General features: G+C 37.9%; 2 protein-coding genes across 8 annotated transcripts in view; both read right to left on the reverse strand.

The window, feature by feature from the left end:
* The window catches only part of LOC114153728 (pecanex-like protein 3), a 39,864-nt gene extending 27,282 nt beyond the window's left edge, over positions 1 to 12,582 (reverse strand). The window contains exon 1 of the mRNA XM_028032449.1: positions 12,571 to 12,582. The gene's annotated coding sequence lies outside the window, so the exon portion shown is untranslated. The remainder of the gene's footprint in view (positions 1 to 12,570) is intronic.
* The window catches only part of nrxn2a (neurexin 2a), a 173,955-nt gene continuing 159,778 nt past the window's right edge, over positions 4,779 to 18,955 (reverse strand). For 5 of the 7 annotated variants that reach the window (XM_028032454.1, XM_028032453.1, XM_028032451.1 and 2 more), the window contains 5 exons: positions 17,347 to 17,518; positions 14,199 to 14,288; positions 11,384 to 11,712; positions 9,068 to 9,152; positions 4,779 to 7,254 (listed from right to left, as the gene is read on the reverse strand). In XM_028032454.1, the coding sequence (XP_027888255.1) occupies positions 6,452 to 7,254; positions 9,068 to 9,152; positions 11,384 to 11,712; positions 14,199 to 14,288; positions 17,347 to 17,518 (1,479 nt within the window). In that variant the 3' untranslated portion in view covers positions 4,779 to 6,451. The remainder of the gene's footprint in view (positions 7,255 to 9,067; positions 9,153 to 11,383; positions 11,713 to 14,198; positions 14,289 to 17,346; positions 17,519 to 18,955) is intronic. The other 2 variants (XM_028032456.1, XM_028032455.1) reach the window with 1 other exon arrangement.

Raw genomic sequence — 18,955 nt, forward strand, 5'->3', positions numbered from 1 at the left:
GCTTATTGTGTCCTTTAGCTACCCCAGTTTGATACCTTCTGTCAGCACAGATCAGTCCTCACCTGCACCAGACCTACAGTGACACCACACCTCTGCAGCCTGAAGGACTATTCTTTTCCGTCTCAGCACAAAGGGACTGACGGGACAAGTGACCCCCGCTGGCTTGGAAAACAGCCGTTCTAAATTCTTGTCTTTAGTGATAAACCTTTGGAAAATTGATGGCTGCTTTAAAACAGGCAGCTATTGCCTCAGTCCTAGAAAGAAATGTGTGCACAGTGGACAGTTCCTCTTCATCTCAGCAGGGGGGGTCCAACTACACAAGTATGGAGCATACAACAGCATGCAGTTCTTCCTCAGACATTGAGAGGCAATGCTATTTTCATCAAAAGTATTACATTGGACATACAGTATTTTACTTTTGCCATGGCTTCATTTATGACTCACTTAGTATGCAACCTTCTTATTCCTACTATAAAGATTATATGCAGCCAGAGGCATCTAGAAACCTCAATTTGCCTTCTTAGCTATTTAATATCATGCAATTTAATGAAGCAACCAATAAACCAGCGTCTCTACTGACTGGGAAGTAATTCTTTCCTATGGATTCATCCATTACTATAATTCATTTTTTCATTTATTCCACTTGCAACTAAATTATTGTGAACTGCAGTGGAGTCCAGTGGTTACCCGGAAGAGCCTACCAGCACGGTAGACTCTAACTAAACCAAAAATGGCTTGTCAATTTGAAAAACTAAACAAAACATTTGAACATAATTTAGCTCCATATACCAGTCTTGTAAAAAAAAAAAAGAATCTTATGTTTGAAATTTAAGTTTAAAAAAGCTGTATTCTTATTATGTTTGGGTAGATTTATAATTAGACTATTAGTAGGTACTTTTAATCTCTAACTATTAATAAAAATGTATTTACTGTCATGCTTTGATGTCCTGACATCCTCTGACATCTATGTCATTTTCAATAGCTTACTAAAGTTCACAATTACATTATAACATAAAGCTGCTGGCCAGCTTTTATGCTAAATCAAGCAAGCCAATTTTAGATTTAATTTGTCACCTAATTAGCAATGTGCCAGTGTCTATACTATTATACTATACTATTTGTTTTATTATTATTAGAAATCATTATTTAACCAGGGAACAGTCTATTCATGATTCCATTAGAGCAGTTCTCCGGGGATTTCACAGAAGGTAACTGACCACAGTTTTATTTTTTACTATGTTCATTTTTTAAAATTGTTATTTTCCTCTTTACTTGGACGCTCTTTACAATCTTCCTCTATACTTAGTAGCCTGAAATTATGAAATGACTATGTGCTGGTATGGTAGATGGTTGTGTTGGCTGCTCTAATATAAGGTCCCAAGGTGACAAAAATGGCTTTTCCTGAGGTCCACGGAAATAACATTGATCCAATTGTGATTCAAATCACTCCCCAGAGTAGAACCAAGCACATTGGATGAAGGTGCTTGAACAAGAAACAGACTTATGGAGCTCTACAAAATCAAATGTAGTTAAATCCACGGGGTGCCATTCATGCTGCCCAAACCTGAACAAATCTAGCAGCTATACATGAACTGGCTCAGTTAAACGGAGTGTAATGTGTTGCGCTTCTCCTCTATCACCCTGAAAGAATTGGCCATCTGGGTCGTCTTCGTACTTGTGGAAACATGATTGAGTCCTGATTCTATCACATTGTGCAGTGATTCATCATCCCAGACAAAGGAGTCAGTTGGCTTAAGGCTTTGTCATATTTAGACTTAATAGTGCTAAATTAGACAAATCAAGATAAAGACATTCTGTTTCAACCAAAAAAAAAAATCTTTTGTTCCATGATGAATGTTTGATATGCGGGAGTTACTGTCCCTACAGAATTATACTGCCTCCAAAGAAGAGAGACCGGGAAAGAGCAAAGGATGAGCGAGAAAATGATGATGAAACTTAAGTGTAATGCACACTTTTCTTGAACTGTGATTTGTATAAAAAGCTGTTTCTTCATGTTAACATTTCTTGTTTGTATAGTGTGACCCTTGCAGATTAAATCAGTAAGTATTTAATCTGCAGTAGCATTAAATAGTAATTACAAAAGAAAACAGTCAAGTTAAATACAAAGGATATTCAGTTTCAAATGTAAGGTCACTTGCATTGGTTCTTGCATAAATGTTGCCCATGACACGGCCCTCATTGTTCACCTTATAAATGTATTCACAGTCTACTTTACTTGATACATCTTATTAGTATAAGGTTCACCACCATTTGTTAGGGTTGTTAGGGCAGCAGAGAGAACCATAGGCTGCCCCTCCCCACTATGGAACAGATTTACACTTCCAGGCTCCACAAGAAAGTTTTGGACATTTTAAATGACTCTTCACACCCTGGCCATGGTCTCTTCCAGCTGCTGCCATCAGGCAAGAGATACAGAACAATAAAAACCAGGACAAATCGCCTAAAAAACAGATTTTACCCGATGGCAATCATGGCACTAAATTCAAAGGCATAAGAACTTCTGCTCTTGACACAACTTTGTTATAAATGTAAATTCTGTTGCGACACCTCTAGGCGCTGCAACCATCTTCTGATGTCTATTTATTTCTCATTTTGTATTATTTATTTCTTTATCTTTGTATATTATGTATATACACATAACCTGCATCTTAACTCGAGTCGAGCAAATCTCAATCTCGTTGTGATCTGTTGATGACAATGACAAATAAATCTTATCTTATCTATCTTATCTTATCTTATCTTATCTTATCATTTGGTTCAGGGTTTCTTGAATTCTTTGTGACAAGTACTTAACAAGGTGTAGAAAACATTTCTGAGATTTTGGTGTGATGCTGCCACATGGTTTCTGCAGATTTGTTGACTCTACATGTAAAACTTTAGTCTAACTGGTACTAAGCACCACAATAATATCTCCCACTCCATTACACCACATCTAAAATGGTTTCTCATTCACACAATTGCCATTTACTGGATATTAATTTTTTTAGACCTTACTATATAAACTATAGTTATTGTTGTGCATGAAGATCTAAGCAGTTTAAACTTTAATAAGACATCTTAACCTTCTATAGATGCTTAAATGCATATAGTTACTGCCATGTGATTGGCCGAATCACTATCTGTGCTAATAAAGAAAAGAACAGGTGTGCCTAGTAAATAGTTCAATGAGTATATATAAAGAAGCTTCTTGATGCTTTATTGGCATCGGAACAACCTTAGATTGATAAAAAGAACCAATCTAATTGAAGTCACTCTTATTGTGTTACAACTTCTATACTTTCTTTTTGAGACCTTGGTATTTCTTATGCTTTTGATGTTCCATGTATCCATGTTCTTGATGTTTCTGTCTCTGCATCTTCTGAGAAGCTGGATTATTGCTGCAACGTGTTGTTGAACATAGACAACAATTTTCCTGATGCCAAGAAGGCATCAGGAAAATGCTGATGGAAGGGAGGAGGGACTTATGCATCTTCCAGGAACATAATGCCATTTTGTACCACAATCACATAAATATGTTACCTTCAGTTGTGATAAAATTGCTATATATATATATACATATATATATATATATATATATAAACAACTTTAGAGAAATTTAACTTTGCAACATGGCAACATTTTATGCCATGATGCAGAAATTGGCCCCCGTCTCTTCAGGAGACAGTTCTTTGGAGTGTTGAACTGAGAAGTTGTTCCAATTTGAGGATTTCTCAAACATGAATGAAAGAATCAAAACAACTCACCAGGTATGTTTTTGATGAGGGAATATTATAACATGATATGATGCTCAAAAAAGTTGATTTTGCAGAACACATTCCTTTTTAACTACACAGCTATAATTTACATTTTGATCAGTTTTCAGACTTCCTGAAAAAAGCAGACATTGCCTTCTTGTTTAGCCCCAAACAAAAAATCTTGATTCAAGACTCCAGACTCTTGAGCCATTTGAAATAAACAGGGGAGTGCCTATTCCTAATTGACATGACATGGAAATAAGATGTTGGGGAACAATTGGCAAGTAATTTTTTTTCGTCCAAGCACTTGTGTCATCCAGAGTTGTGCCCTGGGCTATGAATTTCAACTCACATTTCAAAACCTGATTCTCATCTTCATTTACTAATACCTGGAATCTTTTCTGCATTTGGTCTTACCTTGTGTTTTACTAACATGATAACTTTGTGAGTTTCTTTGTGAATGTTTGCAACACACAAGTGCATGTTGGTAAGTTAGAATACCATTATAAGGTTAGATCAAATCAGTAATTAAATACAAAGAGCAAAGATTTCATATTATAGATTCATTAGACCCTGATTGATGTATTTTTAAATGTGTATTTCTAAAATTGTTATTATCTTAGTTTGCAGCTAATTAAAAACCCAAATTCAACGTGAAATCTACGTCAGATCAATGTAAACATTTTCTTAGTACAAAAATGCTCCCAGTTGACAAAGGAGAGTAACCAACAAAAAGTAATTGCTGTAGAAGTTGGCTGTATGCAGTTATAATAGGTATATTATAACTAGAAGATAAAGTGGAAAAAGAAAGTACAAAAAAATGTTCAAAGGTTTGGAGAAAACATGATCCAGTACTGTGAACTGGACTAACATTTTTGTATTACTTATTTTTTGACAAAGTGAATTTTGGGTTTAAGTTAACTGGAAGCAATCATAATATGAATTTCATTTTATGAACTGAATCAGCTGCAATGTCAGTAAACAGTTTTAAGTCACAGAGAAGCATCACATGACACAGGTGTGTACAAAGTATATAATCAAGTGTATTTTCATCTTTATCCACGTTCTGTACACATATTAAGATCCATTTCACATGAACACTATACAATAGCAATGAGTGAGGAATGGTATATTTTCTGAGCACTGAGCAGCTCACATTAAATGGCACTTTCATAAAAAAAAAAAAGAAATCACACAGCATGAGCAGATAACTGAAAACAAAAAGTTATCATCAGATTCACTGAGATTCAGCACATATAAAAAGCACAACAAAATAAAACATTGATTGGTTCCATCCTTCTGTTTCCTCTGCATAACCTGAATGGCAAACAATGGGAATAAAAACAATGACATATTTGCAGCTATCAGAGGAGAGTGTGCTTCTTTTATTATTTTTTTGTCCGGATTAAAGTAGAAAGCAATCTAAAATGTGGTGTGTTAAGAAGAGTGGTAACAAGATACATCGAAATATCAGAGAAATATTACAGTTCACAAATTTAATTATTCATCCCACAGAATAGTCTTTTGGATAACTGATAGAAAACAAAAATCAATACTTTTGGCTGCTTTACAAGGATTATCTTATGTCTCAGAGCTACGCTTCCATTTTCAGTGTGCTTTTTAAATTCCCAATGACAGCATAGAGGAAATAAAAGGTTGTTAGTGAGCCGGCCTTTCTCCAAAACGCTCTTCAAAAGTGGGATTCTGCACTTCTCAAAGCTCCATCGAACTGCAACAGTTTGGATGTGGTGATGGAATCAATGGTGGGAGCTGGACCAACAGTCCTGGATGAGATCACATCCTGGTCAGTCCGCTAACCTCTATATGTACAGTACATACAAGCAGTGCTTGTAGAGGAATACCTTCACATGTTCACCATTATCGCCTCATTATATCACACAATTCCTCAGATTCATCTGACTGAAACATTCGAGGACTGCTGTGTAGAGGTATGAATAGTGATTTCATGACCACTTTTAGACAGAGCTAGATGTCCTGGCTCATTTACAGTACAAGTATCCATCAGTGAAAATAATCCCATCTCATGAGGACGGATGTACGCAGAGCGATCGGGGTAGTTAAAAAAAAAGAAAAAAGGAAACACATAACATAACACGAAGGCTGCCGATGTGATGTCTTCTCCAAGTGAAAAGGGCTTTCTCTTCGAGTGCGCTCGGGATGACTGCCGGGGCGCTTGCTGCTCATATACCATAAAAATTCAATAACTGGCCTGTTCTGCCTCATGTATCATAATGGGGACATTGAGACTCAGGATAGAGAATTATAAAGAAGTCCAAAGAAACTGGATGTTCTCAGCACTTTCTTCACAGTACCATATCCATGCTATGTACAAAGCCTAAGTGGATGTTCTCTTTTCTAGCTAAGTTAAAAACATGAAATAAAAATCGTACACCAACAAAGAGATGGTGAATACAGTGTCCATTTTGACACAGATGATGTGTTAGATCTTGTGTCATTGACGGGGAATATAGCACTGCTGGGGAACTGGGCATCCTTGACTGTAGGGAAACCAATATCTATTCGCTTCGAGTGAATGTTTCCTTGCAGTCTGGGAAGTTTTTCAGATACCTGATGGATTCAGGTTGCAAAAAACAAAACCAAAAAACCCAAAAAGGAAAACAGCATCCTCTCTCATCCTCCAGTCTCAGTCCACGGTTGCCTATTCTCCTTCTCTTTCAGACATAGTATTCCTTGTCTTTGTTCTTTTTGCCCTTTGTGATGGCCTTTGCCACAGAGGCGGTGGCTGTGCTTTTGTCTTTAACCACTGCTCCGTTGCCCTCCACGGTGGAATTGTTGGCAAAAGTGTGACCCTGGTCTGCTGGGTAGGAGCCTTCATCCCGGTTGCGGTACTTGTACATGGCATAGAGGAGGATGAGGATGCAGAGAGCAGCAGCAGCCACGATGCCGACCACCATCCCTGTTGTGCTACTGGACTCCCTGATGACTTCTACGGCGCCTGGTTGGTTCTTTTCATCAGAGGCTGTGGGATTGGCTGTGGGCACATGGGGAAAATTGGGGGGGTACGTTAGTCCTGGTGTGTTACGGGAGGATGGAGGAGCAGGGGGCAGGAGCACCTGGTCGCGGGTGTTCATTTTGCCTGCGGGAATGTGGAGCTGGTCAGGATTGGTTGTGGGAACAAAAGGAGGTAAAGGGCGGGATTTCTGAACTCCACCCTCACCAACGGCGGGAGGTGGAGGAAGGACTGTCCTGTCAGTGACCATGGGGGAGTTATTATTGTAAAAGTCCTCATCATCGGATTCCGTCATCTCCCCTGAGCCGAAGGCCGAGACTTCCACAGGGTCACCACAGTCCTCCTGGTCCGGGGGGCAGGAGGGATGAGGAGGGAGGATCAGGGACTCTTTGGTGGTTTCAAGAGGGGAGAGGAGGGTGGGAGGAGGAGGGATTACAGGGTAACGAGTGGCGATAGATGGGGGCTCAAGGGAATCCACTGTTATAATAGGCAACACTAATTCTCCTCCTAGAAAGGAAAGAGAAAAAGTAAGGTATCCCAAATTAGAACTTGTCTGACTAAACAGCTCAACATAATATTTTCTGGCATATATGCTGTCAGTGATATTATTATATTGCATTGCCTTGCAAAAGTATCGATGTTCCTTGAATAGCCTCAAACTTCATTGTATTTTATTGGGAATTTATGACAGACCAAAACAAAGTGGCTCATACTTGTGATCTGGGAGGATAAATAATTAAGTTTTTTGTAGAGTTTGGTGTGCATTTATCTACACCCTCCCCCATTTAACTCTAATCCTTCAAAATAAAATCTAGTTGTAACAATTGGTTAAAAAAGGTTAAGGCCACTGAAAATAAAAAACAACAAAAAAACAAAATAGCATCTTCCAGGACCTGTTCGACCGTGTATACAATCACTTAAATCGAACATGTTCCTCCACAAAGTTAGTTTTCCTCCTGCACAACTCACATCTCTGTCATTGAATCTGGTTGCTTCCAGTTCACCATCTATATTCAAGTCAAAATCCTGTCAAAAAAGTCATGAATCAAACTTTTTTCACAGAATTCTGAGGAAAAAAAAACAACAACATTCAGTGAGCCTAATCATCATCTATACTTCAAAAATCACCTGTTTGGTAAGTTGTAATGTATTCTCAGAGAGAAATCCTTAATAACACACAGCGGCTGCATTTCTCAGAGTAAATACAGCCACTCTTTGAACTCTTTAGGCTTTCTGAAGTTTAGCCCTTTCTGAGAAAGAATGGGCAACACCTTCAGTGTCTAGACCTGCAAAGCTAGTAGAGACACACTCCAAAAGATCTGCAGTGAAGGAACGCTCCACAAAGAAACCTCTAGGATTTTTATACTAAAAATGTTAAAAACACACACATCACTGAATGCTTTTGCAAGACATTGCATATAACACTCTTAGAGGTGTGACTCGTAAATGCCTGGGTATGCAAAAGAGAAATCCTTAATAACACACAGACATACGGTAACCAGAACGCAACAAAAGCTTAATCAGGACACATGCCAACACACAAGCACCCCTAAGAGGGTGAAAGCTCAATGAAAGGCACGTGACAAATGGATGAAAGTGCAAAAAATTAAATGGCCGTGCTGCTGTGTGCACATCTGTGGGCAGAAATTCAGGGATGACAAGAGAGGAAACAGATTGTTATTTGAATGAAACACAAACATATCTCAGAGGATCGATCTATCTATCTATCTATCTATCTATCTATCTATCTATCTATCTATCTATCTATCTATCTATCTATCTATCTATCTATCTATCTATCTATCTATCTATCTATCGTTTCTATTTACAGAGTTGTACAGATATTTATGGTGACTCCATTCCCTTTCATCATTATCATTTGAGTCACATGTTGCAGAGCCAGGCAGCAACAAACAATTCTGATAAGGTCATATTAATAATGGAGGCACCCATAATAAGGTCAGACTCGTTCTTGAGTTTCAAAGCTTGTAACTGTCACAAACCTGATCTACTGTCATCTTATCTTAATTACTCTGGCATGCTCTTAATTTTCCACACTCATTTTCATTAATTCAGTCCAACTGAGTGATTTTCAGATGGGTATATGATGGGTAAAAATTAGACGAGGCTTTAGTGACAATCAAAATGAGGACAGCTGTTCAAGCAAGTGGTGGAAAGAGGAGCGGAAACACAAAGAAAGAATTCAACTGCGGTGGAAAACAACAATGGAACCAGAACACTTTGTCCGCTAACAATCCTGCGCAGGAGTTGAGTAGCAGTCCAACAAGATGTTTTTCTGGTTTTCTGATAGGCTACCCACCTGTTCCAGGCTCACACTCTTCCAGATCCTCATCGTCACTCGGACATTCAGCTGATGCCACCAGAATATCATCAGAGCTCTGAGGCTGGAAAAAAAACCCCAACAGAGTGAATGAACAATTAACACATTTCTAGCTAGATTTTTTTTCCACCTGCTTTTTTTTTTTCTTGCTGACTGTTCTATTTAAGGAATATCTGCTCCACACAGAGCTATGCCACAGAAGTGTTTTTATTGTTCTTTGGCTTGGAGCAACTCCGGTAAGAGTGCATGTTCAAAACAAGCACATATGCAGCTGCTCTTTATCCTTTAACCCCTGTGGCGGTTTTCATGCACTGTGTGCAAACAAAGAATAAACATCACTGATAGATTACCTGTAGGCTAAATGCCTTTTAATACTTTCTATTTTACTGTGAACATTTTTGTTTTGTAAGCAATTATCTTGGTGAATTTCCACAAAAACATGCTGCTTTAAGGTAAGAAGCAGAATGCGAGGAGGACTGTCTGTTTGATACATTGACTGTACTTGCATGACATTTTTTTTATTTGGCCCATCTGATTAACTCCATCCATCGAGATTAATGGTTGTTTTTATATAGAAATCCTTTAACTTTTCACCTCTAACCACATCTTCCCATTGGTTAGAAGTAAGGCAGTGCCGTTTCCATTTCTGTTCAACAAAGTTTTTCTGCTCAGGGGTTTGGTCATGGAAGCAGTGGCAGTTTCTGATATGAGTGGTATGGCTCGCCACCCAGGGTGCCATCCAATCAGGAGTGGCAAAAGGGCTCAGAAAAAATACACTGAATCACGCAGACTGATCTTGAAACAAGTTTTCTACTGCTTGCGTGCTGTAGTGGGTGACTCAGTTAATATGACTGCATACACTGCATGCTAAAGATAATCAATGGTTATTTTGCTCTTTTTCATAAAATCTGGTCTACTTTTTGTCATCTGTAGTTCATAATATTAAATAAGTCAGTTAAAGAGACAGTTTAAAATAGTTTTAGTTTCAATTTGTACAACCACATAAAATGCATGTGGAATATTTTTTGGCATCATATTTTTTATTTAAAGTCCTTTTAATGAAATGCTAGAGAACATGGAGTATAATGCATCAAGGTCCATTCTCTAGCAGCTCTAGTCAAAAGGCTGAGGCACTTTGCCCTTAGTTACAGGAAAACAAACTGGGGAGTTTGGAAACATTTCTGGCCCCAAGTTAAACAGGAGTGCTTCTACTATGTTCTTACATTAGTCTTTGTGTAAAAATCTATAAAACAAATTAATGTTATTGATAAAATGATCATAACGCTAATGAATAGAGTATTATAGTAATTTAGCAGGACTGATCATTTGAATTATGATGCTGGTTTTTGTTTAACAAGCTATCAAAACAATAAAACTGAATATGATCATATCAAAAGAATCTCACTCTGTTTTATGCGTAGAGAGCATACCCAAATGGTATTAATCATTTATAAGTACATCTTTAATATGTTTGTCTTCAGGGAAAAAATCGAACAAAAGCACAAATGTTTTTTGGTCTCAGTAAGGACGTTTTCAAATGTAAGAAGCCAAGGTTCATTGTTCTAAAATGTCACGGCCTTTCCAAGTGTACGAACCAAGGAGCCTAATCTATCATCTGATTTCCCTTCGTTCGTGTGATCGTGCTCTTTTATTGGAGCTTGAGAGACCCTGAAACCTGATGGCTACTTTTAAAGGTTTTTACTTTGTGCTGACTTTTTGAGCACAAGGCTCTTCCTCAGACTTGAATTTATAACTTTTGATCTTCTCTTTGCACTGTTCTTTATCTTACATTTCAATGTATGTGTATCAATAATGCATGAAAAAGGTCCCTCAGACTAAGAGCACAACGTGATACGAGAAGTAATTGGAAAGGATCTAGATCTTTATATTATTATTGAGAAGCCCCGCTTTTGGTTGGCTGTGGAACTAGCTATAGCTTTTAACAACCGTACACACAACAATTTATTGTTTGTTTGTTTTTTGTTTTTAAAAATGTGTCAATGAAACATGATGCGCTGGTTAGCAGGCAAGTGTGTTCAAACTGGACTGGGATTAAGGTAAAAAAATACAAATACAAATTCAAATTCAAAGTAAACCAGAAAAATAATAGCAACTAGCAACTGTAAAAGTAAATCAAATCAACACAGGCAACAATATTAAATTAGGTGAGCCTTATCACGCATCGTTTCAAACCATTTTGAAACAAGTTTGGCCATAAATATCTGATTCAAAGTCCGATTAAGTTCCTTTTCTCAAAAATCAGCCTTCAACTTGTTTTCATTTAAGCTGCCCAACCTTTGAGATGCTCTCCCTCAAGCTGGGAGATCGCTGCCGGCGGGTGGTGGTGGTAGCCATGGTGGTTGTGGTTTCCATAATTGTGGTGGACATGTCGGACACGGCCAGCGGTGTCACAGAGGTGGTGTCTGTAGTCAACGCAGAGAGCGAGTCTCCGACCAGGCGCAAGTTCCCTTCCACCTGAACGCTCGGGTCGTTTTCTGCAGCCAGTTTGAGCACCTGGAGGCCATTGTAGTACAGCCCAGAAATCTGACCCTGGAAGGGCCGACCCTTGTCGTAGCCGCCAATTTTAATGGCCGCCTGGCTGTTAAAGATGGTCAGCTGTCTCCCTGATGTCAGACAGAAACATGGACAAAGAAAAAGCAGGAAAAAGAACGCAGACATGACAAAGTCAGAGAACTATTTTTTTCTTTTCTTTTTACTGGTAAAGCATTTGAACCAGGTGAGCTTTAAGGATTATAGTTTTTAAAAAAGGTTTATTTAGATGTTAACTTTAGAAGGGAAGCTTAAAACTTTGACTTCACAGTTGGTGCAAGAGGATTAAAACTTGTTTAGGTGTCGTTTTGTACGTGTTTAAACATTTTAACTGAACTCTGTGGGATTATTAATCTCTTAGCTTTAGAATAAATTTTGTGTGCAGCTCTGTAAAAAGTATTCCCCCCTTAGATATTTCATTTTTCTCTTTATAATTATTTTGTATGTTTCAGAACATTAAACAAATTGTAATATCAGACAAAGAAAATCATATGGTTTCCAATTAGGGCCTTTCATTTATAGAAAAAGCCCCTCTAACTTAACGACTGCTTGTGAATTTCTGGCAAACGCTCCCACCAAGTGATAGCTGTTAATGTTTTTTTTGTTCCGTCATTATAGAGAAATTTTAGCCCACTATCTGTGGATTGAGAATTGCTTCAATTCAGCAACACTGCAGGGCTTTTAAACATGAACGGCTTTGTTAAAGTCATGCCACAGAAACTCAACCTCGTTATGTCTGGCATGAGCTGGACATTCTCCTTCAGGACTTTCTACCAAAGAGGAGAATTAATGAATCAAACAATTATAGCAAGACACCAAAGTCCCGACTTGGAGATAAAGCAGGCTCAGACCATGACTCTACCACCACCATATTTGACTGCCTTATTGTCTTTTTCTGAAGATTTAACAGAAGACACGTCTTCCAAAAGGACCTGCTTTTTTCTTGTTGGCCTATAGAACATTTTCACAAAGGTTCAGAGAATCAGTAGGATGTTTATGGTAAATGTGAGACAGCCTTTGTTTCTTTTTTGGCTTTGACCTTGGCGCTCTTTTTACCAAGTCTCTATTATTGAACACTGACCTTAACTGAGCAAAGAGAGGCCTGCAGTGGTTGATAAGCTCTATGCTTAATCTGAAACCCTTTGATTAAGTCATCGACGAGCTCTTGAAGTAATTTTGTTAGGAGGGGTTCCACTGTTCCATCTTTTCTCTATTTTCTTTTGGATAATAATGGTGTTGGGTGGTTTGCTAGAAACCTTCGAAATGTCTGTGTAACTCTTTCCAGACTGATAGATGTCAGTGATTTTGTTCATCTGTTTTTGAAGCACTTTAGATCAGGGTAAAATGTATTATTTATTCTGACAATGTAGCCTGCTTCATGATGTTAGGCAGACACCATTTAACTAATTTCTTCATTCTGTACGAAGTTATGCTTAAATGTGAACTGTCAGCTTTCTACAAAATGTGGTTCGGCTTATTTTTTCACATGATTGGATAGCTTTTTAAAAGTGTTTTTTATTTATGCCCTTACTCAGGTTATCTTTGTGTGATATTAAAATTTGTTTGATAATCTGAAACACTTAAGTGTGACAAATGAGTAAGCAAAACAGAAAATTGTAAGGGGCGAGTACTTTTTCACAACACTGTACGCCGTGTCCATTTTTTATTAATTTTTTTAAGAATTTAAATCTCCCGACTGTTAAGCTTCTTACTATGTGAAGCTGACTTCTCCTCCCACTGACCCCTTCAGCCATTAGGTCTTTAAAACATGCTTTGCTAGGGATTTCAACACATCCAGCTGTGTCCACCCCCTGAGAGGGGCAATGATAGCCCACTGCAACATTGTCAGCAGCCTCACTGATAAGCCGTTACATCACAGGACTGCAGTAATGGGCCTAACTCAGGAGAATACTTATTAGCAAAGCTAATGGCTGCAAACAGTGAACTGCTGTATTTAAACAGCCTGTCAGGTCCGCTGTGTTGTGGTAAAATATACTTAGCGTGGGAGTTCAGTGTGACTGCAGAACAATATGAGGAAATACAAGGTCACAGGGAAAAAGTAAAGGGAGAGCAAATTCATCTGTGTGATCACATCCAGACGTTAGGGTTTAAAATGTTTAGGTGTTATGAAAGACATTTATATCACAGGTTAGTTTCACTTGGGGTTACCGAAAAGGTTACACAACATTTTAATGATGTTTTATGTTTAATAATTAGACACAGCATCTATTTATACACACTGGTTAACAGGGATGAATGGGGGTTAGACAAGGGTTATGAGCTTTGATTAATTTATTTTAAAATGTTTAAGGTGCAGCATCTCCACAAGGTGTAAGGATATAAAAATAAATAGCAAGGCTGATATAGCGTTACGCTTCAAAATTTATTTTAAGGAAATAGAGGCCATCCAAATTCACTGCCAATAGAAATTCAAATTCGAGTGGAAATTGGAATGAGGCTAGCTAGATCCCTCTCATCCTTGTGTCCTGGCGCTGCACCTCTTATGGGGAAAGGTTATTTAGTGGTTATTTCTAGGGTTAATTCATCTAATAATTTTTACCTTTATCGTTTATCCACTCGTCAACTACCCGACCAAGTCTGTACGGGATTCTTTGTCTAGCAATAGCCAGTCGCTCATTATCATAGTGTCCTTCAAAGAATTTGGAGAGACAGGTTAAAGGTTAAAGTCTGCAAGCTGAAAGATCACAAGGTTAGCAACAACGTTCTAAGGTCTAACAGGGTTAACAAGTTGGCAATTTTCCATCCAGCTGTGAGTTAAAACAAAGGTATGCTTTACTTAGAGCCATCTAGTTATTGTGAGTTACATTCTTAAAATGCTAATTAGAGAAATGTTTAGGCTATTTATAATTCACTACACTAGTTAGTGTGATTTATCTATTTATTTAAGCAAAGCATAATCTTACATCAGAGATCAATTACAGCAAAAATCATTTTATGCAAATACAGGTTAATTTAGGCACACACAAGAAATACATAACAGCTTAATGATTCAAACAAAGCCAGTCAGAAAACCCCATGCAATTAGGCAGTAAAATTGAATTGCAGAACCAAAATTGAAACCCCAGTTAGTATAGAGAGCTAAAGTCTCAGGCCTCTTCTGTTACACAATATATGTACATTGCATGCACAATTATCAGGAACTGTCAGTATGTTTTTTATTACTTAATTATTGGAACACTTACAGTCAATTTAAAATGTTATTGAATTCAAATTTGCACGTTATACAAGGATGTTTCATCTTTCTCCACTCCATGTTAAGTGGTAAAAGTTAGTAGATCAGGTTTGGGTTCAGGTTTATTCAAGTACCAAAGGGCAATTAATGCTACAGCAAGTATAAAAGATTTTAAAAAAAGGAAGAAAGAGAAAAACTCATTTAAAAAAAAATAACAACAAGCAACATTATTAGTTCCCAACTGACTCCTTTATTCTCAAAATGTATGTAACTAGTAGGGATGCTCCAATCTAGATCTGAGGTAGTCGGCCAAATTTTTTAACATTTTTAAGTGATCACCTGTACAACTGATGAATAAGGAGACTTCTAAATCTTACATGATGCCTGCTCTCAAGCTGGGCACCCCTGCTGTTCAAAGAGTTGCCAAGTTTGATATGACTCTCTCATCTGGATCCATATAAGATGAGGAAAGTAAAAAGGTAGAGCTCATTCTTCATTATTTTTTAAGGCCTTTGTTGATTTGAAGGATGACAGTGATGCATTGATTAAACAAACTTCTTCCTCAGCCACTACAAAACAGATCTTCTTCCAGGAGTTATCATTGTGTTTGGAAATGTTATCTTCAGTCCATCATTAACCTGTAACACCTGTCCTCCACCTGTGTCAGCTCTGACTTTATCAATGATCGAGAAGCAGGTTTCATCATGACTTGCTCTGACTTCATCAGCCAATAAAAACCTAAGAAGAATCGGTCTGAGGTTATCTCAACACATCTGGTTGCTACGCTACAGCGTTGCTTCAGTCTTATCATTGTACATTTTGACATTACAAACAAGAGGCATTTCTGACAGCTTTATTTTTAATTGTATGAGTACTTTGCCATTAACGTGCACCATTTTCTTTTACTAGATCTCATTACTTTGACTTTTCAGCATCATCTAAGCACATTTTTAGCCAATTCGTATTAAATTCAGTCTGCTTTTAACTGTAGCTGCTTTGGGCTAAAACGATGTTATGAAATGTAATGAATTAAGTCACAAATTTTCAATTGGATATCTGCGCATAAACAGTGGATGATTTACTGGGCAGACTTAAGAGGTCCTATTAGCATTTTAATATCTTATAATTAAGATATTAATTATAATTAAATTCTGAATTACCAATGAAACATGAAGAAATAATATATCACTGTTGTATGTTTGTTAACTCTACAGTATTTGGATACAGATGAGCCACCAAATACATTTTAGCTTTAAAAAAAATCAATAAGCCGAAGAGAAAGATGACTTTAGCTCTCTATGTACCACATGCAAGCACAAAACATAACATCTACAACAAAAAGTATGGTATAATAGATTAATTACTCTGAAAACCACAAGAGCAAGGTTAGCATCTGAATATGAGGCAGTGTGAATGTGTTTACTTCATTCTGATTCAACAGAGAGTAGGTAGTAAATTAAATAAAGCTGAACACGTTTTAAACCTTTAGTGTGTTATAAGACACACCTGCATTTTTGATGCTTTATATTATCACTACTTCATGACATTTAATTTTAATTTCACTGCTTTACAGTGGTCATAATCGTCACCTGCAGCACGTGTTGCACACTCTTTTTACAGAAACAAAGCCCTCCTTTATGATTGCTCCGGTGAACTTCAATCATTTACTTTAGCAAATGTTTAAAAACCACTGATTACTGAGTGGGAGCTGAATAAAAAAAATGCACACATGGTCGTCCATATTATACAATTCTGATTTCGGCACAACTGTGGCAAATGTGCATGTGTGTGCGGGTGGGGGTGTAGGCATGTGTGTGTGTGTGTTTTGAGCACCAGCTGGAGGCAGAGTGGGGATTTGCTTTCCTCTCGCTCTGCCAGCTTGTGCACCTGTGCTGAATGATGTTAATTACTTGATTGCTTCAGAGCAGGTTAAAGCACAGGCAGCAATGATCACATAATCTATGGGTTTTTATACCATTCGTGGCTCTGTGCATAGTTTATATTTATGGAGGTTAGTGATTTCCCTCATTATGTGTTGTGTTCCTCTTCTCTGATTGCGTCAGTATTTTTTACATTCTTATGAACATTTCACTGACAATAACGTAGTAGAATAACCCTGATAATTTATGTTACTATTGCAATTAGTTTTGCACGATGCATAATATCTTATTTGATCTGAAGTTTAAATGTTGGTAAACAAGTGCTTAAAAATGTTCTTGAAAATTACTTGAACCGACTTCTCCTTGAGTGGTTGTACGTTTTTTTTTTTTTTAAAAACATTGATTAAACTTCTTTTATTGATTTTCTGACCCTGAAATTTTATTAGTTCGTCTTTCATATGTGTGTGTACAAACGTAATAATTTGCAGAGGTAATTATATTAATAAAATTGGCCAATGAACAATATTACTTCCAGTGGACACTTGCAATCTCCTGAAGCCTACAGAGAAAAAAAAATCCATGCTGCCCCTCATGTTAATCACAGTTTACGCAACATGCGGTCTCGCTTCCCTTACCTGGTGGGTACCGCTCAATGACTGGCTGGTTGTCCACCTGGAGAGTGGCATTGCCACCACTGCGTGTGAAGCGCACAACATGGTACTTGCCATCATTTACAATGGCGGCAGGCTCGTCAATGGTGATGTCATCTGTTCCCACATTAAAGATGACACCCACTTTCCCTTGATCCTGCCGGAAAAAGACCGTGAAGGAGTTAGGCAAATGACTAAAACAAGGGATACGGTTAGTTACCATGAGAGAGAGAACAAAGACAGTGACAATCACTTGTAAAATTAACATCATTGTTCATACCATCATTGTTTTACCCATGCTGATTTATTTATTCAAAAGTAATTCTTTGACTATATTTACATGCCATTTCATACTGAAACTACACAGAGATTAACTAAAACGATTGTTCGAACAAAATCCATCCATCCATTTTCTGTACACCCTTAACCCTAGTGGGATCGGGAGGTGCTGGTGTCTATCTCTAGCTAATGTTCCGGGCGAGAGGCGGGGCCAACCTGGATAGGTTGCCAGTCTGGGCAACACAGAGACAGACAGGACAAACAACCATGCACACACACTCGCACCTAGGAAGAATTTAGAGAGACCAATTAACCTGACAGTCATGTTTTTGGACTGTGGGAGGAAGCCGGAGAACCTGGAGAGAACCTAAGCATACACAGGAAGAACATGCAAACTCCGTGCAGAAAGACCCCAGGCTGGGAATCGAACCCAGGGCCTTCTTGCTGCAAGGCAACAGTACTAACAGCTGCGCCACTGTGCAGCTCTGTTCGAACAAAATATTATATCTTTTTAGATCTGAACAATATGCTAAGCTTTCTTTTTAGGGTTCAGTGAAAGTTCTCCTCTAGAGTCAGCTCAGGTTTCCTGATTTTGATCAGTCTTGACAGAAACCTGCTGTTTCTCTTTTGGTTGACCAGCTTCTCATGCCTTTCAGTCTCTCCCAAGTCAGACCAACAAACCTCCCTGAAAGGTCAGAGCTGCTTCCTAATCTACAGCCTTTGGGTGCTGCTATTAAGAAACATTGGAAAACAAACAGTGTGGTTTCTGTGCCTCTTTGACTTTCGCCTTATTGCCTTGAAGTCTTTCTAAATGCAAGGGATGGTGGCAGTGGTAGTTGTAGAGCACATTAGAAAGAAAAAATGCCAGGCACACCAAAGGTAGAGTTTTACTTCACCATTGCCTGAGCAATGCCTGAAACTACGAAGAATATGGAAGAATGCAATAAAAATATACTTTTCGTGTCAAATTATTTTCATTTCAGCTTTACTATGAACAAACAGCGCTGAAGTTTTTATTTATAAAACCGTAAATCCAGCAGACTGTACACCCATAACCTGAGAAAAGATGGTAAACAAACAATGACATTGAGTGGTGCTTTACTGAAATGAAACCCTGCAAACTGCTGCTCCTGCATGCCACATTAGGATGACAAACCCAGCAGGCCTCAGAACCGTTATGCGACTGAGCTTAACTTTTCTTTTAAAAACAAAGTTCTTGACATGTCCCACTTATTATAACTGATTGTTCCTACACCCCAAATTGCATTAATGACTAAAACATAAAAGAAATTCTAAAATCTAGACAGAATTTTTC

The sequence above is a fragment of the Xiphophorus couchianus genome, chromosome 11, assembly GCF_001444195.1.
Source record: "Xiphophorus couchianus chromosome 11, X_couchianus-1.0, whole genome shotgun sequence".
NCBI lineage: Eukaryota > Metazoa > Chordata > Actinopteri > Cyprinodontiformes > Poeciliidae > Xiphophorus > Xiphophorus couchianus.